The following is a 22,432-nucleotide window of genomic DNA, read 5'->3' as shown; positions in this document are numbered from 1 at the left end:
TCTTTTCACCACCATACAATATGTTATGTTGAATTACAGAGATGCAGTGGAAAAAAAAATTAGATAAATAAAAGTGCAATATTTCAATGACCATCTTACTGGACTCCCTACTTCCTTTTGTTCATTCATCTATTTGAACATTTACGAATCATCTACTGAATGGCACCCATTGTTCTAGGCCCTGTGGATATACAGCTGTGATCCCTGTCATTTATGAGCTCACATTCCAGTGGGACAAACAGTCACATAAGTAAATAATTAGGGTGACGTGAGTGCTAAACAAGATCTGTGAACCAGGCTCGTGGGCCTCTCTGCTCTGATCTGTCATTCCCATTCTAGCAGGATTTATCTTCAATGTTGCCCACCTCTCCCCTTTGCCAATTGGATTAGTTATCTGGCTTTTTTACTTTTATTTTCAGCCCTAGTTACAAATGTTGTCTCTAGGCATTCTTTACTTGTTCTAGAAAATGAAAACTCAAGTAAAAAGGAGGTTACTCTAAAGATGGAGTGGGGACTCATGGGACTTCAGAACAAGTTAAAGAAGCAGAAAAGGCAGGAAGTGAGGCAGCTCCCGAACAGCCCTTCTTCAACTCCGCTCTGGCTTCTCTCCCTTTGTGTGGAATAGTCCAGACTCCAAGGCAGAGAGCCTGGTTGGCCCACTTTGTCTTTTCAGACAGGCCCCTTCCTGACTGCTGCCATCATTGTCACTGACTCTGCTTCCTTCATGTCACTCACTCAGCATAAGTTGTAATTACATTTTTTTTTAATTTGTATGTTTCACATCTGTTTTCCTCTCTAGGTCTGGTAGCGACCATATCTGTTTTATTAGTGCTGTATCCAGCCATAGTGCAGTATACTATATGCACACAGTGTACTGCTGCATCCTGACCACAGCAGGCATTTAGTAAATAAATACATGAAAGAATGAGACCAAGGTGGGGTGGGGTGGCGGGAGGCCAGGAGCACATATTGTTAGCCACTTTAGCGATGGGCTTCCTTGTGGTACCACTCAACTTGCAGGGGAGGGAGAGATTGAAGACAGCCTTGGGTCCACTGCTCAGCAAGGCTGAGGAGGAATGTTCTTAAGAAGGGTTGTATATAGGATGATCTCCCCCAGATAAGTCCTGGTCACCAGGGTAGACGTACATTCTTTCCATTTCAAAGACATACCAACCTTTATACCTAGAGACACCCTTCTCCTTCATGGCCCAATGTAAATGCTTCCACACTTTCCTTTTTAAAATTTATTGAGCAGCTAATATATGCCAAATTCTATATCAGACACTTTACATGCATCATCTCTTTTCATTTTTACTGAGACTCTAGCAGGTAATATCCTCATTTTACAGCTACAGAGCTAAGTTTCAACAATTTCAACCATTCATCCAAGGTCATAGAACTAACAGGTAACAGAGCCAAGGTTAGAGAACAGGTCTGTTTAATTCCAGAGCTTCTTGCGTGGTATTTGGCTGTTTCCTCTCTATTCTCCCCTCCTTGACTGCTCTCTTCTCTGTGACACTCCAGCCTTTCTCACACAAGCAGCACAGCGCTCACATGCTTTCAGGTGCAGATATTCTGGCCGCCCTGCAGTGCTGTCTGTCTTAGGGCAGTTGTGTCCTCAGGGCCTGGTACCCAGTGGAGGCCCAACCAATTCCTGGGCTGAGCTTCGGAAGGATAGGCGATTACTGTGCTATTTTTAAAACTCCACAAAGTACCATGAGTATCTTATTATATAGAAATGTCATAAATATTCTTCCCATCTCTGTTACTAAAATTTAAAGAGCATGTGTCTATTCTCTATAACTATATAATGCTTAGGTCACATAACAGTCAGCAGAGACTCACCCGTCTATTGTTGTGGATGGTAAATGCAGAGTGATGGGATGGTCCAACACTAGCAGAATATTCCTTTGACTCAGAAGAGTAGCCTGAGTAAGGACTGACTGTAGAGCACAGGGAACTGTACTCAATGTTCTGTAATGGCCTATATGGAAAAATAATCTTAAAAAGAATAGGTGTATGTGTATGTATAGCTGATTCACTTTGCTGTACACCTGAAACTAACACAGCATTCTAAATCAACTATATGCCAATTAAAAAAAATGATTTTAGAGGGTAGAGAATGAAGGAGAGCTTTTTAGCATATTTGTATACAATTAGCAAAACCCCACTGTAGCACAATAACACATATGAACTAATGGAAAAGGAATAAAAATATTAGCATACCATGTCAAAAAAAGAGCAGCCTGGTATAGCTACAAATTGACATTCTCTCATTCAACAGATTGCTATTAAATACCTACTCTGTGCACATTTGGGCTTCCCTGATGGCTCAGTTGGTAAAGAATCCACCTGCAATGCAGGAGACCCCGGTTCGATTCCTGGGTCAGGAAGATCCGCTAGAGAAGAGATAGGCTACCCACTCCAGTATTCTTGGGCTTCCCTTGTGGCTCAGCTGGTGAGGAATCCACCTGCAATGCAGGAGACCTGGATTTGATCCCTGGGTTGGGAAGATCCCCTGGAGAAGGAAACGGCTACCCACTCCAGTATTCTGGCCTAGAGAATTCCATGGTGTATAGTCCATGGGGTCACAAAGAATCAGACACAACTGAGCGACTTTCACTTTCATATCCGTCTATCTGTGCACATTATTAGTCACTCGGGTGAGCATGGTGAAGATGCAGAAATGACTGGGAGGAGAATTCTGTCTGCATGTTCCTTATCATTTAGAATACGCACCTTACACAGACAGGCCTGTGACGTAGAAGGTGCTGGGGTTAGGAGACATCCACTGATAAGGTCTGCAGGAATTGAAAGGAGACAGAGATGACTTATGGCAGGGATGGTGGAGACAAAGAACCTCACAGGATACATGGCATTTCAGCTGGAGTATAAAATTTGGGCAAGTGGACACATCTTTTGTTGTTCAGTCTCTAAGTCGTGTCTGACTCTTTATGACCCCATGAACTGCAGCACGCTAGGCTTCCCTCTCCATCACCAACTCCCAGAGCTTGCTCAGACTCACGTCTGTCGAGTTGGTGATGCCATCCAACTATCTCATCTTCTGTGTCCTCTTCTGCCTTCAGTCTTTCCCAGCATCAGGATCCTTTCCAGTGAGTCAGTTCTTCACATTAGGTGGCCAAAATATTGTATCTTCAGCTTCAGCATCAGTCCTTCCAATGAGTATTCAGGACTGATTTCTTTAGGATTGACTGGTTTGATCTCCTTGCAGTCTAGGGGACTCAAGAGTCTTCTCCAGCACCATAGTTTAAAAGCATCAATTATTAGGCACTCAGCTTTTGTGGTCCAACGCTTACATCCATAAAATGACTACTGGAAAAGCCATAACTTTGACTATACACACCTTTGTCAGCAAAGTGACATCTCTACTCTTTTTTTTTTTTTTTTTGTCTCTGCTTTTTATCAAGGGCAAAACTCACATGGAGGTAGGGGTAAGTGGCCAACACTGGGCTTGTGCTCATCTGTAAAGGGCAGAGCAAGAAGGGCATTTGGAAAAGCAGATGAGTGCCCAGTTGTCAATGGCCTGGAGTGCCACGTTGTAGACACTGAATTTTACTCTTAAGGAAGATGGGGAAGTAGTCCTGATGATACTTGAAGAAGAGTAGTCTGGCAATAGGCTCAGGATGAATTTGCAGGTGGGAGACCAGAAGCAGAGGGAACTGTTATTTTCTGTTTATTTGATAATACTGGGTCTTTACTGACCACACAGCTGTGTAGGTGGATTGAAAACTTCTGTTAGAACCATTTTTTGAAACTCAGACATAGTCTTAAGTGACTCATCTGTAAGCCAAGGAGAATTTCTAAGGAGTCATCACAGATAGGCTCAAAAAATGCACAGTGTGAATGAAGAAATCTGCTAACAGCTCTTAAGCTAGACAAGTCAGGTCCAGGAGAGGTAAGTTAATGTGGGAAGCTGAAGTAAACCGCGTCTGTGAAAGCCACACTGCCTTGCTGCCTAGTACTGGCAAAATGCCAGACACAGAGAACAGACCTATGGACACAGGGAGAGGAGAGGAGGGAGAGGGTGAGATGTATGGAAAGAGTAACATGGAATCTTACAATACCATATGTAAAATAGATAGCCAATGGGAATTTACTGTATGAACCAGGGAACTTAAAGAGGGGCTCTGTGACAACCTAGAGGGATGGGACAGGGAGAGAGATGGGAGGGAGGTTCAGGAGGTAGGGGACATGGGTGTACCTATAGCTGATTCTTGTTGATGTATGACAGAAAACCACAAAATTCTATAAAACAATTATCCTTCAATTAAAAGATTAAGTTTAAAATAAATAAAGAAAAAGAAAATGCCAGCAGGACGGGCCTGAGGCAGAACGGGGCAAAACCTGCCATCCTAGATAGAAAACCCCAGGGAGAGGAGAGAAAGGGAGATTAGAATGCTTAAGTTAAATCACAACGCTTTTTTAAATGTTTATTTTTTATTGAGATATAGTTGATGTACAATATTATATGTTACAGGTGTAAAGTATAGTGATTCACAATTTTTGAAGGTTATATTCCATTTAGAATTATTATGAATATTTGCTATATTCCCCACATTGTGCAGCATTGTACAGTTGGGCGGTATATCCTTGTAGCTGATTTTATATGTAATAGTTTGTATCTCTCAATCCCCTACTCTTATTTTGCCCCCGCCCTCTTTCCTCTTCCCACTGGTAACCACTAGTTGGTTCTCTGTATTTGTGTCTGCTTCTTTTTTGTTATAATCACTTATTTGTTGTATTTCTTAGATTCCATTTATAGTGATATCATACAGTGTTTGTCTTTTTCTCTGTCTGACTTACTTGTCGTTGTACCCTCCAAATCCATGCTTATTGCTACAAATGGCAAAAATCTCATTCTTTTTTGTGGCTGACTGGTATTCCATTATATATATATACACCGCATCTTCTTAATCCTATCTGTTGATAAACACTTACATGGTGTCCATATCTTGGCAATTGTAAAGAATGCTATTATGAACATTAGGGATGCATGTATCTTTTCGAATTACTGTTTTTGTTTTTCTCAGATGTATACCCATGAGTGGAATTGCTGGGTCATATATGGTAGATCTATTTTTGGTTGTTTGAGAAACCTCCATACTGTTTTCCACAGTGACTGCACCAATTTACTTTCCCACCAACAGTGTACCAAGGTTCCTTTTTTCCCACATCTTCACCAACATTTGTTGTTTGTATTCTTTTTGATGAGAGCCATTCTGGTAGGCGTGAGGTAATAGCTCATTGTGGTTTTGACTTGTATTTCCCTAGTGATTAATGATGTTAAACATCTTTTCATTTACCTGTTAGCCATCTACATTTCCTCTTTGGAAAGATGTCTGTTCAACTCTTCTACCCATTTTTTAATCAGTTTTTTTTTTTTAAGTTGAGTTGTATAAGCTGTTTCTATATGATGAATATTAGCCCCTTATTGGTCATGCCATTTGCAAATATTTTCTCCCGTTCATTAGGTTGTCTTTTCATTTTATCAGTGGTTTCCTTTGCTGTGCAAAAACATTTAAAATCAAAAAAACTATTGAGGTGCAAAAGGCAGATTTGTCAATAGCAAATTGAATTTGCCATTTAAATTAGTAAAAGCAAAACAGGGGAACAGTGATTAGGGAAAGGTAAAGCAGTTGCTAAATGAACCGCTAACTCACGGTCCAGATTGTCCCCCAGCATCCTGTGCTGCCGTCTGGTCGGCCCCCCAGGAGACTGTTTTATGGTGTGAGAACCCTTGAGGGATGCAGTCGCGTGCAGATTCAAACAGTGGGCTTCAGTGTGAAGCTGCAGCAGCGGATTCACCAGCTTAGGCTGTGGCAGCGACGTAAAGGCTGTGTGTGTGAAGCGGTGCCAGAAACAGCCTTTGCAAAACAGCCACTGCAGGCGAGAATTTTATGAGCTCCCCATATGCAAACTACCATTAGTCACGCATTGATTGATCCATTGCTCCAGGAGCTTCGTTTCCTAACGCAAAGGCAGCTTTTCAGCACAACCTCCCTGTAACACTGCCTTTGTCATCCACACCTTATGTTTTAAAGCTCCTTAAGAAGACCTTTTTTAGATTTAAATGCTTAGACCCCTTATGACTGCTGCATCTTGAATAGTGACACTGTGAGGTTTCTGTATGTTTATGCATGCATATGAGTATCTAGATTCCTCCCTCTTTCTCCAAGACATTTTCATAGCAAAACAAATGTAGTGAATTTATAAATAAGAAGGTGGAAAAATAATGCTACTCTCTTCCATTAGCCAAGGACTGTGATTAAAGCAGAAACTTGGCCGAGAAGTTCACTAGAATTCAACATTACTATGGAATATCTAAGAATAGATTTTTTTTTTCCTTTCCTTCCTTTAGTTTCTTTGACATTCTTGTTTTAATTGTCTCCCTCTGGGAACTATTTGCAATATTCATAGTTATATTTGATATCAGAACTCAGTTACTGACAATTTTCTGAGGATATGTTCAGAGATAGGATATATAAAGTGACAAGGATAGATGCTTTCTATATTCTACCATGTTGGATTTTTTTTCTTCTTTTAAAGAGTAACAGGCAAGAGCTGTGTACCTGTTAAAGAGGAAGTATCTCTATAAGCTATGGTTTATATCATGTTTTGGCTTAACATAATAAAATAATGTTTTGCAGAGGAGAGTCTGGAAACAGGGCAAACAACTATTTTATGTTTATTCAAGAATTTATACTTCTTGATCTTTACTGATCACACAACTGTGGAGGTAGATTGAAATTTTTGTGTTTTTTTTTTAATTGAAGTATAGTTGATTTACAATATTATATTAGTTTTCAGGTATACAGCACAGTTATTAAGCATTTTTATAGCTTATCCTCCATTAAAAGTTACTATAAGATAATGGCTATAATTCCCTGTGCTGTACAATATATCTTTGTTGCTTATCTATTTTATACATTGTCATTTCTATTTCTTAATTTTATGCCCTAATCTTACCCCTCCCTGCTTCCCTGTCTCTATCAGTAACCACTGTTTTGTTTTCTCTGTGAGTCTGTTTCTGTTTTGCTATATACATTCATTTTATTTTTTAGATTGCACACATAAGTGATACCATACGGTGTGAAAGTCTATGTCTTCCTCTGTCTGATTTATTTCACTAAGCATGATATTCTCTGGGTCCGTCATGTTGCTGCAAATGGCAGAATTTCATTCTTTTTTATGGCTAAGTAATATTCCATGTGTATGTGTATGTGTGTGTGTGTGTACACACCAAGAGCCAAGCTTTGGAAGCAACACAAGTGTTGCATATAGAAGGTAATACCATACATATATACAGAGAGAGAGGGAGGAGGGAAAGAGCTATTTTTCTTTTTTTGTAATGTTTTTGTTTTGTTTTGTTTTTGGCCACACCATGCAGCTTGTAGGGTCTTACTTCCCTGACCAGGGATGGAACTCTTGCCCTTGGCAGTGAAAGTGCAGAGTCTTGACCACTGGACTGCTGGGGAGATCCCAAGAGATATCTTTCTAACATGATGAATGAATAAGAAAGGACAGCATAAAAAGATGGTTGAGGGATGCTCACAAGACCAAAATCTTTTACATGACCTTGCGGGCTACATGATCTGGTCCCTGCCTGCCTCTGGCCTCATCTTGTACTTTTGGAAGCCTCAGCCTCTGTCCTGCTCCATACTCCCTCCTCATCTGTGCCTGGTTCCTCATTCATGCTGTCCGCTCTAAGATGGCCTCCCCCTTAACCTCCCAGCCATCTCTTCTCTTTTGTCCATCAGATTTCAGCATACCTATATACACTCAAGTCTCCTTGACATGATTTATAGCATTTATTGCAACATGTACATAGATATTTATTTGTGTGATCATTTGATCAGTATGTGCATACTGATATGTCCCCTCTAGTCAGTAAATTACAAGAAGTTTGGTGCCTTGTCACACAGTAGGCATTCAAAACATGTTCACTGAAAATAAGTAAGGATTGTGCAGTGCTTTTGTGATCATCAATGTGGATGCCACTCACCTTGGCACCATATAGTATTCTCATATTTGTCAATAGTGGCTGCAGTCATCCCCTTGATAGAAAGCGGAGAGAGCCAGGTTTTGCTAAAGTGGATAAAGTATCCTGTAGTAATTGCAAGTTCTGTGAGCTAAAGGTCAATAAATTCTATTAGGCAAGAAGAAAATGTGCAAAATTTGACTAAGAAATATCTATAGGTCATTAAAAATTGAATATTAGCTTAACCTGTTGAAATCCTTAGCTCTCGTGTATGTATTTACACTGGTTTAAATGTTTGATTTTCAGAAGTGTGTTGGGGAACCTTTTCTGTATTATGGCTAAGATTGCCATTTCAAAAACACAATGCCCCACATTTTTATATCTCTATAAACATTAATGGAGTTTCACAACATACTTTTGTGAACCACAATGTGACTGTCTCCACTGTGGAGATAAGAGAAGCTGAGGCATGAAGCTATTTCTGTAAATTTTCCAAAGATAGGCCCTGAGCTCATGGAGAAGAGAGCCAGAGACAGAGAACTATCTGTGTGCTCACTGAAAACACATGTTGTGTGCATCTGGAGTCCTGGGCATGGGCTGGGGGGGGAGGGGAGTAGATTGCAAAACCAGAGTTGGCTCTTCAGGCTTGCTACTCCAGTCCTAACAGGGAAATCTTTGTAGAAATGTGTATTCAAATAAAGAGGGTATCAAGGTGATTACCAGGATTAACTTTTATGGGTCCAAAATGCCTTGAGTATGCTTGATAGCAAGAAGACAGATTAGTCAGCTTTTTAAGGCCTTTCGAACAGTTGTTTTTTTTTTTTCTATCCAGTGAGAGATTCATGGATGAAAAACATTCACAATGTTGGCCTTTCTCTTTTCCTCTCCTTTCCAGATCTATGCAGTTCGATCAGTTGTTCCCAACAAAAGCAATAATGAAATAGTCCTGGTGCTACAGCAGTTTGATTTTAATGTAGATAAAGCAGTGCAGGCCTTTGTGGATGGTGAGTATACATGTCCTGTGAACCTGTAGATGTTAGAACTAAATATTCCATATATTCTGTGTTTTCTTCTTTGAATGCATTGAATACCAATTATTTACTAATGCTTTATTTTTCATAAAAATATGCTAGACTTTAAAAACACGTCTACATACACTGGTGCTTGCCAGGGTCCTGGAGGTGGTGAGGGATGGGGACTTAGGTTTAATGGGGACAGAGTTTCAGTTTAGGAAAGGAAAAACTCAGGAGACGGATGATGGTGAGAGTTGCACAACAGTGTGAATGTACTTAGTGCCCCTGAACTGTACAGTTAGATAGAGTTAAGATAGTGTATTTCAGGGGCTTCCCGGGTAGCTCAGCTGGTAAAGAATCCACTGCAGTGCAAGAGACCCCCGTTTGATTCTTGGGTCAGGAAGATCCCCTGGAGAAGGGATAGGCTACCCACTCCAGTATTCTTGGGCTTCCCTAGTGGTTCAACTGGTAAAGAATCCACCTGCAGTGTGGGAGACCTGGGTTCAATCCCTGGGTTGGAAAGATCCCCTGAAGGAGGGCATGGCAACCCACTCCAGTATTCTTGCCTGGAGAATCCCATGAACAGAGGAGCCTGGTGGGCTAGAGACCACAGGGTCGAAAAGAGTTGGACATGACTGAGCAACTAAGCTCACAGTATGTTTTATATTATGTGAATTTTACCACAGAAAACAGCATTTAAAAAAACACATCTATGCATTAAGAGCAGAATTTGGAAGTTCTTTTTTCCTCATTGGGAAAAAACAGAAGACAGACTGTAGATAGTTTGCAAAGGATACCTGTTCTAATGCTACTAACGCCACTGTCGACCAGTCTGTCCAATCTGTTGTTAAACAATGTCCTTTATTTGATGATGTCCTTGTTAATGGAGGATAATGAACTTCACTCCTGATCTGAAAAGCCTTCTCAGCTCTTCAACCAGCATAGTTCTACTTAGCCTTAGGATTGGAATCCTTGAACTTGATGCTTACATAGTCTGAGAGGACTGATTTGGTCTTTAATATCCTTAGTTTATCATTTTGAAATTTCCTAATTAGTCAGAATATTAGTTTGTCTTATCCACCTCTAGAACGTTTTTCGCTGTCTAAAAAATTTTTGATGTTTTGAACAGCCCATTTCCAGTGATCTTATAGAATCTAAATTCTCAGGAATGTAGTTTTTTCATAAATGTATAACCTACTGTTTTACATTTCCTATAAATTATGGGAAATTCTTCTCTCCTAGACAAATTAAACAAATTTCATTTATGAACAAATACCTTATACCTGTTCTTTGAGATCATATATCTTCTGTCCTAGCATTAGTTTCTGTTTTGTTAATATGGACTAACTAAACATAATCTGACCGAAAGTTCAGGGAATACCTTTCAACATATCCCTCCATTTTATACTAGTTTTACCTTCTGTTAAACTTACTCAATTTCCTGGAAATAGAATAATCTTCCTAAGTTTCTACATATGTTATAATTGCATCTCAGGCAAGGTCTTGAAACCAATAGCACACTCACATTCTGATATCTGCAGTTAGAGTTTAGAGTGCTAATTGAATTCAAAATGATTATCATTCAAAATTGGAGAAGGAAGTGGCAACCCACTCCAGTACTCTTGCCTGGAAAAATCCCATGGACAGAGGAGCTTGGTAGGCCACAGTCCACGGGGTTGCAAAGAGTCGGACATGACTGAGTGACTAACACACACACACATCATTCAAAATGGGACTTCCCAGCTGGCACTAGTGGTAAAGAACCTGCCTGCCAAGGCAGGAGATGCAAGAGACCAGGGTTTGATCCCTGGGTCAGGAAGATCCCATGGAAGAGGGCATGGCAACTCACTCCAGTATTCTTGCTTGGAGAATCCCACGGGCATGGGGGCCTGGTGGGCTACAGTCCATGAGGTCGCAAAGAGTCAGACATGACTGAAGTGACTTAGCACACATGGTTCAAAATAGACCTGCAAGCAGACTCACAGAACATAACTTTTCTGACTATTTTTCCTGCTTCATGAATGAACAAATATGGAATCTTTATTTGTAAGAAACAAGTACAGAGAATGGGATGCTAATCTAACTTCGCAACATTTGGTACAGTTTGTCTCACACAAAAAATTGAGAGGTGCACAGCCTGGCTCAGATAAACTCTCTTTTTCAGTTTCACTTGCCAGCGTCACTCACATGGAAAAAAGCTTTAGGAAAGGAAACAGGTTACTATCCCCATGCCTCCCCACCCTCAGTTGGAGTGAGGCCCCCACATTCTCCATCCTGAAAGTTTTTATTACGGTGACCCTGATGAGATGCCCAGATGCTCAGTAACTGATGGACTGTCATCAAATCCGATTATATTTAAATAGAGCACCATGCTTGTCTTTCTTGAAATTTTCACCTTGTCAGGATTAAGGTCTCATTTTAAAAAATTCATCGATTGCTGAGATATCATTTTGGATGGGGGTCAATAGGAAAACATGTTTAAAGATCACTGAAAATCAGAAATAATCACTAGGAATCATTTATGAGGCACACTAAAAGCACACTTTCTGAGTGGCTTAAAAAACTCCAAACAGGACTTCCCTGGTGGCTCACTGGTCAAGAATCTGCCTGCCAATGCAGGAGATACAAATTCGATCCCTGATCCAGGAAGATCCCACATGCCCTGGAGCAATTACTCCCCTCTGCCACAACTGTTGAGCCTGTACCCTAGAGCCGGGGAACCGGCACTACAGAGCCTGAGCCCACATGCTGCACCTACTGAAGTCCTGGAGCCCTAGAGCCCGGGCTCTGCAACAAGAGAAGCCACTGCAGTGAGAAGCCTGCACACCACAGCTGGAGAGTAGCCCCCGCTGGCTGCAACTAGAGAAAAGTCCCTGAGGCAGCGAAGACCCAGTACAGCCAAAAATAAATTAATTAATTAAATTATGTATATAAAAAAAACCCAAGCAGTTTTAGTATAATTAAAGTTTAATAATAACAGTTTCAAAATTGTCTGTAAACACAGGTTCTTCAGAATTACCCTCTAAAAGCTCATGGTCCAAATTGCAAATAGAATTTATGTCCAAATATAAAAATAAGAGGAATAATTGAATATTGCAGTTGAAAGTAGTAAACAACTCACCCCTTCCTCTGATTTAAAAGAACAGTCTTTAACGTTTTTTTAATTTAATTTTATTTGGAATACTGAAGTTGAGCTATAAATAAGAACTACCCTAATAATTCTTAGCCACGGGTGTGACTTAGGAAGTAACCTAGTGAAAGTGACTTCCTAAAGTTCTTCGAAAGGAAAATACTGTGAAACATTAATTCTCTGGGCAAATTAGAAAAAGATCAGCCTAGTTAATAAAAAGTCTGAATTATAGCTTACTTTTAAACGCAGTCTTACTATTTCAAGTACATGTAACGCAAAAAGCTTTCGAGGGGCACTGAATTGGAAACTCTGAATGGATAGGAATAATTAGTCTTTTTAAACATTAGTCAAAGCAATATGGCCTTCTGCTTATCTAACAGTGACAGTAGACTCAATAATTGGGGCCCTACTAATTTGAAATTTGTTATAAAGACTAGCCTGAAGTTTATCTTTGTTTAGCCAACACACTTATTGTAGAGAACTATTAGTATAATGAAATTGTATGAGAATGCTTAAAATTGTTGAAAGAATACATTTAAGAGCTACTCTTTAGAAATACCTATGTAAATAAGAACAACCGGTCTACTCATTACCAATAACTTGTTGAAATTACCCCCAGCAGTTTGGAGTGAGTGAGTGAGTGCATGCTAAGTCGCTTCAGTCGTGTCTAACTCTTTGTGACACTATGGACTGTAGCCCACCAGGCTTCTCTGTCCGTGGGATTCTCCAGGCAAGAATACTGGAGTGGGATGCCATGCCCTCCTCCAGGAGATCTCCCTGACCCAGGGATTGAACCCAAGTCTCTAACATCTCCTGCGTTAGCAGGTGGGTTCTTTACCACTAGCACCTTGGAGTGAGTGAAGAAACTTAGATTACATGAAGATACTTATTGTAGCTGACCGCTGGTTAAGCATTTCTTTTAAAATATTTTCTAATTTAATCAAGTTAGACTTTTCCTCTGCATCTGGGCGATGCCACATATGCACGTGAAGAGTATTGCAGAACCTGGGACTCAACTTATTATTTAATGAGCTTCTTGTTTCAAAGTGGAACCTTGTTATTATTTAATGAGCTTGTTTCAAAGTGGAACCTTGCAAAGACTGCGTCCTGTCCTTATCCACAGTGACATGAGCAAAATTAACATCAGATCATCTGTCCTTCTTGTCACCCTGCAGGTTGTGAACATAATGAGTAGAGGCAGAAAATGAGCAGAAATAGCCAAACAAAAAGTTAGGATTCACATGGTTAATAATATTCAAAATCCCATGTTTGGCCCAGAAGATTATAGGTATTTTGATTCATATATAAAACAGAACAATTTTAATTCTACCTATGGCAATGAAGCTATCAGAAAATTCTCAAGATATATTTCATTTTCTCTAAGACAACATAATGATAAAACAAAGTAAGCTTCATGTAGTGGGGCTTAATACTTTGATAAAACCAAGATCATGCAGTGAATTAAATGAAAATCTGGAAATAAAAAATGAAACTGGCATTTTTATTAAGGTAGGATGTATCAAAACAAATGAAAAAGCCAGGAAAAAAAATCGCTACCAAAATGGAAAGACAGAGATGAATTTTGTGTGGTGTTTTATTATGTGAATACATGTTGAAGATTCTTTGTCTTTGTCTAGGCAGTGCAATTCAAGTTCTAAAAGAATGGAATATGACAGGAAAAAAGAAGGTAAGATTGATATGGATTGTAAATTAGTAACATCTTCCATCAGAACCTTCGTGGTTGTTATCATTTTAACAAGGGTGCCAATTTTGTGCTTCTTTCAAATATGTTAATATGTACACCCAAGAAGCTTCCAGATTCATGACTCTCTTAAATTACAAGCCACCCTCCCTACTAATGCCCTTGTTTTCTGTTCAAGTGTTTTTAACCACCAGGTGTGCTTTAGAAGTCCCAGAGTTTTTCTTTTTAAGTATTAAGGCAAGCCCAACCAGAGAATTCAAAGGATCCTAGATGTTAACTTGCCTGAACGTATCCCACAGCACAAAGGAAAACATTAAGGAGCTTTTTAAAGATACTTGAAAAGCTCTAAATATATTTTCACATGTTTTTCCAGCCGAGAGAATCTGTGCAGGGCTGCCCCGAGAAACATTTTTCCTGAGTTCTAATAAGCTAGATTTTTAATAAAGGAAGAAAAAAAGGACGTACATGCCTTAAAGCCATGGTAAGTAAGGGACCTGTTTGCCTTTCTTTCAAACCCTGGCAGACTGACTGCTCCTTGTGAGCAGAGGGGAGATTTTAAGCTGCCCCATTCAAAGTTATATTTCTTTCTTGTCTAGTCACACTGTTTCGACCTCTGGGCACACGCGTGGTGTGCTATGCACACACTGGCCTTCCTGGTCTTGTGAGCATGTATGGGTACTCACTGGCTCCTTTGAGGTGCGGCTTCTTGTTCTAGGCCTGTCATCTGTTTCATGACTTTGACAAAAAGTCTGCTTCTCTTTCCAAAGTAACTTCCCCAAGGGGAATCCCAGTATATACTCTTCCCACTGAGGGAAGATCACTGGCCCGAGGAATAGGTTTTAACAAACGCACACGTGAAAGCAGTATTACTTTCATAAATTCCCAAGATTACTGAAATTACTGGAATGATCCTTTCCTCCTTTTTCTCCTCCCTGTTCATGGAGAACAGGGAGAATTACGAGGCTTTTTGTTCAACCTTTGTATGCCACCATCTTTGACAATGTCTGCTTATCTTTAATCATAGCTTCCCAGACTTCTGTATGAAATGAAGATGGTTTGCAAGTGATTGAAAGGCAGTATTTATACTTACATGGAAAAATTTCAGATGTGTGGATTGGGTTTTAAATTTCTCTGATGTGGAAAAAAAAGAGCAGATGGCAGCTGCAGACCCAGCTCATTACCAAGCCTTCTTCTTAGAGGTTAAATGGGAAGATGGTCTCCCTAGCCTAGGAGACTCAGGCCTCCTGTGGGAATAGGTGCCCCTGGGCCTTCCCTTCACCCAGTCATTGCACTTCTTTCCCCTGGAGGAGCCCTTACGCAGAGCCATGCTTGTGGTTTCAGAGGAAAAGAAAGGGAATGGGGAGGAGAATCAAGAGAAAATTGTTTCTTCTTATTTCTTTTCAAGCATATTGCAGAACAAAGCCGGGCTGATGTTTAGCTGGTGGGACACTGATGCCGCAGGCAGGCCAGGGTCTGTCCTGACAGGTCCCTTGTCTGTTCTCATTGGCTGAAGCCTGTACCAAGGTCTAAAAAATTTCAATTATCTAAAATTCGGGGTAGGGACTTTGCAGGTGGTTCAGTGATGAAAATTCCACACTTCCACTGCAAGGGGCATAGGTTTGATCCCTCTTCAGGGAACTAAGATCCTACATACTGCAAGATGTGGCCAATAAATACATTAATTAAATTACTAAAAGATATAAATAAAAAATGAAACAAAATGCATAGTTGTGTTATTCTGAGCTAAATGTAAGAAAAGTCTTATGGTGCTGTTGAGCTAGCAGCCAGATATTCCAGGGGTACAGAATTCAGGTGGGCCCACGTTGGTTTGGCAATGTTTGGTAGTAGTTCTCCACTCCAGCTAGAATGTTCATGGGGATGATTCTGGGACTTCCTGGACAGTGTGGCAGCAATCCAGGGGTGGCCTGGTTGAGGGGGTGCCTTTTCAAAGACCCAACCTGGACTTTGGGGATTTGACTTCACTTCCTCATTTTGCAAGGAAAATGAGGAATTCATTTTCCACCCTCCCCTCAAGTTTCCCTCCTCCCCAGAGGAGTAGAACCTCAGGGTCCTCCCTGCCCTCCTCCCACCCTCATGGTCTCTATAAGGAATGAGAACTCTTCTTTAATAGCACAGTAGATGAATTCAAGTTCCTCCAGGGTAGTAACCATGAGATTTTTTACTCTATGACCATTCAGATATGTAGGCCCTCAGTTTGCTCAAATGATATGTCAGCTATTTTAAGCCATTTCCTGCTGTTTTTTGCTTGTAAAGGAAACTTTTTGTTTTCTATGTTTATGAGGTAAAAGTTTATACAACTCATTGTGGGAAAGAAGATATTTATAGTAACTTGGATGGTTAATAAAGACATCAGTGTTTTCACCCATTTTATTTGAAGAGTCAGAAAACAAAAAAAGAAAAAGGATAACATATCTTATTTTGCGTTCTTGGACTCCCATTCTATTTCAAGGTGCTTGTGAGCTGCATAATATTCATTTCTCATTTGTTTCTCATTCTAGAACAATAAGAGAAAACGAAGCAAGTCCAAGCAGCATCAAGGCAACAAAGATGCTAAAGACAAGGCAGAGAGGCCCGAGGCAGGGCCCATGCAGCCACCACCGCCCCAGATACAGAATGGCCACATCAACGGCTGTGAGAAGGACAGCTCATCCACTGATTCTGCCAGTGAAAAACCAGCCCTTCCCCCTCGTGAGAAAAAGATCTCAATACTCGAGGAACCTTCAAAGGCACTCCGTGGGGTCACAGGTCAGTTATTCTTAAGTAAAGTTGCTTAGGAAGACATAGAAGAAAAGGATGGCAGGGGACCCACTGGGACAGTCACTGCTACTGTTGTTGAAAGGAAACGATTGTCCTGCAACATTGTCCATAGATTCAGACAGTCTTCAGGCAGGATGGTAGGGGCCGGGAGGAAAGTAACAGGACCAGAGAAGACATGTCCAGTCCAGCCCTGCAAAAGTCAGAGCATTTTTTTTTTAATTTTATTTTATTTTTAAACTTTACAATATTGTATTAGTTTTGCCAGATATCGAAATGAATCCGCCACAGGTATCTAAAAAATATAGTTCTAGTCTCTATTGGAATCATCAGGAAAACAGAAATTCCAGCTTACAGAAATTTTCTTTCTAAAGACACTTTGGCTGGGATAAGGGACGGATAACTGGTGATCAAAGGAAATGTTATTAAAGGGTAGACCAAATTATTTTATCTCCTGGTATTTTGTATCGTGCGATAGAATATAATCTTCCAGGGTGTTAGAATCTGGAATATTCTTTATTTGTGCTACAGCTGTATATTCATTACTCAACGAAAGGCTGCTTCTTAATCAACTGTATAACCTTAAGGGAATCATTTCATCTCTAGTGTCCCATTTCCTTTCTGTAAAATATGGCAACTGTACAGGATTCTACTAGATCTGTGATCTTCAATACTGTTTGGCCCAATGCTCCATTTTTATGTCAAGTCCTAAAGTAAAATTCACAGATAATATAAATCTACCTAGAAACAGAACATCAATAACATAAAAATATAAGAAGTTCAAGAATAGCTAAAATAGAAGGCTTAATAAAATGGCCAGATGTTCATACCCACTTATCATGAATTGCTTTACACTTACAGAAAGGGAGAGAGTAGTCAACTGGATAACATGAATACTGCTTCTTTATATTCAACATGTGAAGTAAAAACTAAATAAGTATATTTTAATGTAGACGTGGGGTCACTGGGAAAGCAGCTGCTACAAATGCAGACTGACAATTGCTGATTATCCACTCAAATACTGTGATTGCCCTTGTGGTTGGCCATGGAATTTCCCAAATGGTGAAAAACTCTTGGTGAAGTTATAAACACCAGAGAGTACAGTTTTCTCTTAATGTATATAGTAGTTGAACCCTGGAAATCCAAGTAAATCTTGGAAATCCATAGGAAAACTACAAAAAATACTTTGAATTTATATGTCACGTGTCTGGGAAGACATGAGAAAATTCAGGTCACTGGGCGGTTCTTCGTTGTGTGGGATTCCTGTGATTGTGAGTCATCTAGCATCCTGCCCCCAACACCCACCCATAGAAAATTGCTTGGATAAATTTTAAAAGTTTTTCAAAACACCTCCTAAAATAAACCAAAGATGAATAAAACAGGGGCTTAAAAAGCAGAGACATCACTTTTCAGACAAAGATTCGTATAGTCAAAGCTATGGTTTTTCAAGTAGTCATGTATGAATGGGACTGTTGAACCATAAAGAAGGCTGAGTGCCGAAGAATTGATGCTTTCGAACTATAGTATTGGAGAAGACTTTGAGAGTCCCTTGGACTGCAGGAAGATCAAATCAGCCAATTCTCAGGGAAATTAATCCTGAATATTTATTGGAAGGACTGATGCTGAAGCTGAAGCCTGATGCGAAGAGCTAACTAAAATTGGAAAAGACCCTGATGCTGGGAAAGATTGAGGGTGGGAGGAGAAGGGGGTGACAGAGGATGAGATGGTTGGATGGCATCACTGACTCAATGGACATAAGTTTGAGCAAACTCTGGGAGATAGTGAAGGACAAGGAAGCCTCACATGCTGCAATCCTTGGGGTCACAAAGAGTTGTACATGACTTAGCAACTGAATGACAACCTACGGGGAGAGTTTAGTCGAGCAGAAGAGACAGGTGCAAACAGAAAATCACATGATAACCTGTTCTGAATCAGGGATTACCATGAGGAAGCATGAAATAACTGACACTGTGTAATACATTAAGAAGTTTCCTAATTGCTCACAAAGCTCTAATTTTCTTCCATAAACATTACTTAACAGCACTATTAATAGTGCTATAATTCAGAAAATCCTTACTACACAATGATATCTTACAACAAACAACAAAAATAACCTATTTCTCTTTAGAATCTGGATATTCCAGTCATCTTTTAATTCAGCTTTCCCTCTGCCTACAATTTTGAGAATGTTTTGATTTATGGTCAGGGCAAGAGAAAGAAATTAAATAATCGAATGGCACATTCCCAACTTTGCCTGTGATTGCTTTCACACGAATTACTTTCAAAATCTAATTACTCAGGTTGCTGTTGTGATATCAATCATACATTAAAAGCCCAGCACATATATTTGTTCATTTACTTATAATTTATACCTTCTTCCTAAAACAATTTCAGTAACTCTATCAAGTATATGACATTAGAGCAAATGCAATATTGAAGCGCTTCACTTCACAGTGGAGAGCTGCCTTGAAAGTTAAATACCCAGCAGATGAGTTCTCTGTACAAGGGGGCTTTTGTGAACCCTGTCATGAAACTGTTGGCAAAGAATACTTTATTGCACAAAGAACCATCCCAAGATCCCTCAGTTTTGTAAGTTTAGCATAAAGTCATTAAGGTATGTCAGCATTATTTGTTAATAATTAATAAAACAAAGATATTACTCTTGTAAATCTTTCTGTTAAAGAATAAATGATGACAGTGGAAGGTTATCAGAAGTTTTTGCAAAAGGAAGGGAATTCTCCTGGTTGACCATTAACTTCACCAGCAGCTTGTGATCATAAATTTTAAAATGAGTTTATAGCTAGTTAAGTTTCTTCCCAAAGATAATGAAGATTCATCAGGAGGTTGATGCCAAAACTATCAAATGACTTCTGAAGTGCTTTGTTCAATTTTTCAGAAATCCTGAGATCTCTGCTAAATATTTTACAGATGAGTGTCGGATCTTGCGTATTACTGCACCCTATTTTGAGTAGACCTTTGAAACTGGGAAGGATGGGAAAGATCCCTTAATCCCCTCACTATATAGCTGAGTAAACCAAGGCCCCCGGGGTCAAGAAGCTGAGAAGATCTATGCCCCATGGGTAACTCTGTCTGGTTAGCAAAAGCCTGACTCAAATCCATGCAATTTTATGCATGCATTAGAGAGTTATTAAAGATGTATACAATTGAAAAATTAGGGAAAAGTAATTATAACAAAACCAGATAATGATATTCTGTACTTGAGTGAGTTCAAAGTATGAGCCTTGAAGAAATCTCCAGTCTGCTGGTGGTGGAGCATTTATCAAGCTTTCCAGTGATGAAACTGGCTCAGGGAAGCTTGCCCTGAATGCCCAGTTGGGCAGCAGGCTGTGAACATGTGGAAAGCGTGTTTTATCTTTTATAACACCTTGACATTCAAGATCTCTCTTTCTAAAGGTTTTTAAAAGGATCATTTGCTGGTAGGGGAAAAGTTAGCTTTAAGATATATGCAGGTGGTTCCGGGGTGTTAGTGTGACTTCCCACATGAAAAATAACCACCAAAAGCATCATCGTTTCAGGCTGTAAATATAGTACTGTCGAGTGGGACAATGCTGCAAGTCAGCGTATAGCTCTGAAGTTGGGGAGTTTGATTTAAACTTAGTACAAAATTACTTTTTTAAGCCTTGGAGTAGTTTTTTCTGTATTTCAGAATTTTTAATAACCACTCAAATTAGATCTTTACATAATCCAATCAAGATTATCTGCTGCTGCTGCTGCTGCTAAGTCGATTCAGTCGTGTCCAACTCTGTGCGACCCCATAGATGGCAGCCCACCAGGCTCCCCCATCTCTGGGATTCTCCAGGCAAGAACACTGGAGTGGGTTGCCATTTCCTTCTCCAATGCATGAAAGTGAAAAGTCAAAGTGAAGTCGCTCAGTCGTGTCTGACTCGTAGCGACCCCATGGACTGCAGCCCACCAGGCTCCTCCGTCCATGGGATTTTTCAGGCAAGAGTACTGGAGTAGGGTGCCATTGCCTTCTCCGAAGATTATCTGCATCTAAGTACAAAGTCAGACAAGGAATAGATCAAGATTTATTTTCACAGAAGTAATGCCAAGGGTCACTTTTATTTCTAAGGCTCTATCTAAATGGTTAAAGTGCATTATGACCTTAGGTTTCATTTTTCCCAAATGTGGCTCCTGCTCTATTTTCCTCAAGGGTCCGATTGCTGAAATGTCTATACGCTTATCACCGCATGGGCTAGAATAGGAATTCAGATTCCTCTGCTGTTCTTCTCCCCCTGGACACAATTCCCATCCAATAGGAAAGGAGCAGGATTGTGAGCCACCAACTGGCTCCACTGAGATAAGCTTGGGGGCGGGACTTTCCTTGTCTTCAGCTCCTCTTCCCAGCAGGCTTCCTTTATTTCCTCTCGTCTTGTAAAGCATCTTGGGAAGCCAGCTCTTCTGTTACCCGTTATTTGTTTCTAACAGAAGGCCCCATGCTGTGTTCACTGACCTCCACGACCCGAGCTTCTGCCCTGTGTGGGAGAACAGGGGCAGCCTCATCGTTTACCTTTGCCATGCAGATTCTGCGTGCGGCATGCCTCTGGGACGGAACCGCTTTCTTATTCTCTAGGTGAACTGAACCAACTGTGAGAGAAAGGGTCCTGTTATTTTAGAATGTTGGCTGCCTGTCCCTCATTTGTGCTTCATATAAAAAAGAAGAAAACAACAACAGACTATTTTACAATATTTTTGTGGTATGGGGTTCCCTATAAGATTTCCAAGCAGATTTTTTAATCCTGTTGTTGGCCCTAGCTCCAAGATTATCTCCTCTGCTTTTCTAAACCCTATATTGGACCAGAGGATTAGAAAAGATCAACAAGAAGAAAGCAGCTTGCCTAGAACTTTAATAGAAAAGCCAAATGTGTATATTCCAGGATTTCAGCCGTTCCAGCTCTCAGATGGAAGCAACATAATATCATTGCTAAGAAGCAGGGCTTTAGCATTAAACATGTTTGGATTCAAATCTTGGCCTCTTCACTTACTAGGTGTGTGACCCTGGAGAAGCTAACCCTTCTGTGTCTCACCTGCAAAATATTCTGCAATTGTGATGAGGAGTAAATGAGATAAATAAAGTGATTAGCACAGTATTTGGCACAGAGTAAACCCTGAAGTCATTTCTTTGTCTATATAGGAAATATCTTACGCATCTAACATGTGCCAGAAATTCTTCTAGAGGAAGTAAACAAAATAAAAAAGTTTTTGCCTTCCTGGAATTTCTGTTCTTTTGTGGGGAATGGGGAGAAGAGATGCACAGTAAACCAGAATACACCAAAATGTTTATGTGAAAGTGTTAGTTGCTTAGTGGTGTCCAACTTTTTGTGAGCCCGTGGACTGCAGCCTGCCAGGCTCCTCTGTCCATGAAATTCTCCAGGCAAGAATGCTGGAGTGGATTACCATTTCCTTCTCCAGAGGATCTTCTGACCCAGGGATCGTGCCTGGATCTCCTGCATTGCTGGCTGATTCTTTACCATCTGAGCCACCAGGGAAGTTTAAATGTTTATGCTGCTGCTGCTGCTGCTAAGTCGCTTCAGTCGTGTCCAACTCTGTGCAACCCCATAGACAGCAGCCCACCAGGCTCCCCCGTCCCTGGGATTCTCCAGGCAAGAACACCTGAGTGGGTTGCCATTTCCTTCTCCAATGCATGAAAGTAAAAAGTGAAAGTGAAGTCGCTCAGTCGTGTCAGACTCTTCGTGACCCCATGGACTGCAGGCCACCAGGTTCCTCCGTCCATGGGATTCTCCAGGCAAGAGTACTGGAGTGGGGTGCCATTGCCTTCTCCGTTAAATGTT

The 22,432-nt window shown here is 40.4% G+C and overlaps 1 protein-coding gene across 18 annotated transcripts in view; it reads left to right on the top strand.

The window, feature by feature from the left end:
* Window positions 1-22,432, top strand: part of SPATS2L (spermatogenesis associated serine rich 2 like) — a 191,773-nt gene that overhangs the window by 111,476 nt on the left and 57,865 nt on the right. For all 18 annotated transcript variants that reach the window (XM_086346856.1, XM_086346799.1, XM_086346829.1 and 15 more), the window contains 3 exons: window positions 8,895-9,003; window positions 13,780-13,829; window positions 16,364-16,610. In XM_086346856.1, the coding sequence (XP_086202982.1) occupies window positions 8,895-9,003; window positions 13,780-13,829; window positions 16,364-16,610 (406 nt within the window). The remainder of the gene's footprint in view (window positions 1-8,894; window positions 9,004-13,779; window positions 13,830-16,363; window positions 16,611-22,432) is intronic.

This window comes from Bos grunniens, chromosome 2 (genome assembly GCF_055505025.1).
Source record: "Bos grunniens cultivar Pamir isolate PY7600 chromosome 2, Bosgru_T2T1.0, whole genome shotgun sequence".
NCBI classification, from domain to species: Eukaryota; Metazoa; Chordata; class Mammalia; order Artiodactyla; family Bovidae; genus Bos; species Bos grunniens.
The sequence above is the reverse complement of the archived record's forward strand: the minus strand, read 5'-3'. Positions and strand labels throughout refer to the sequence as shown.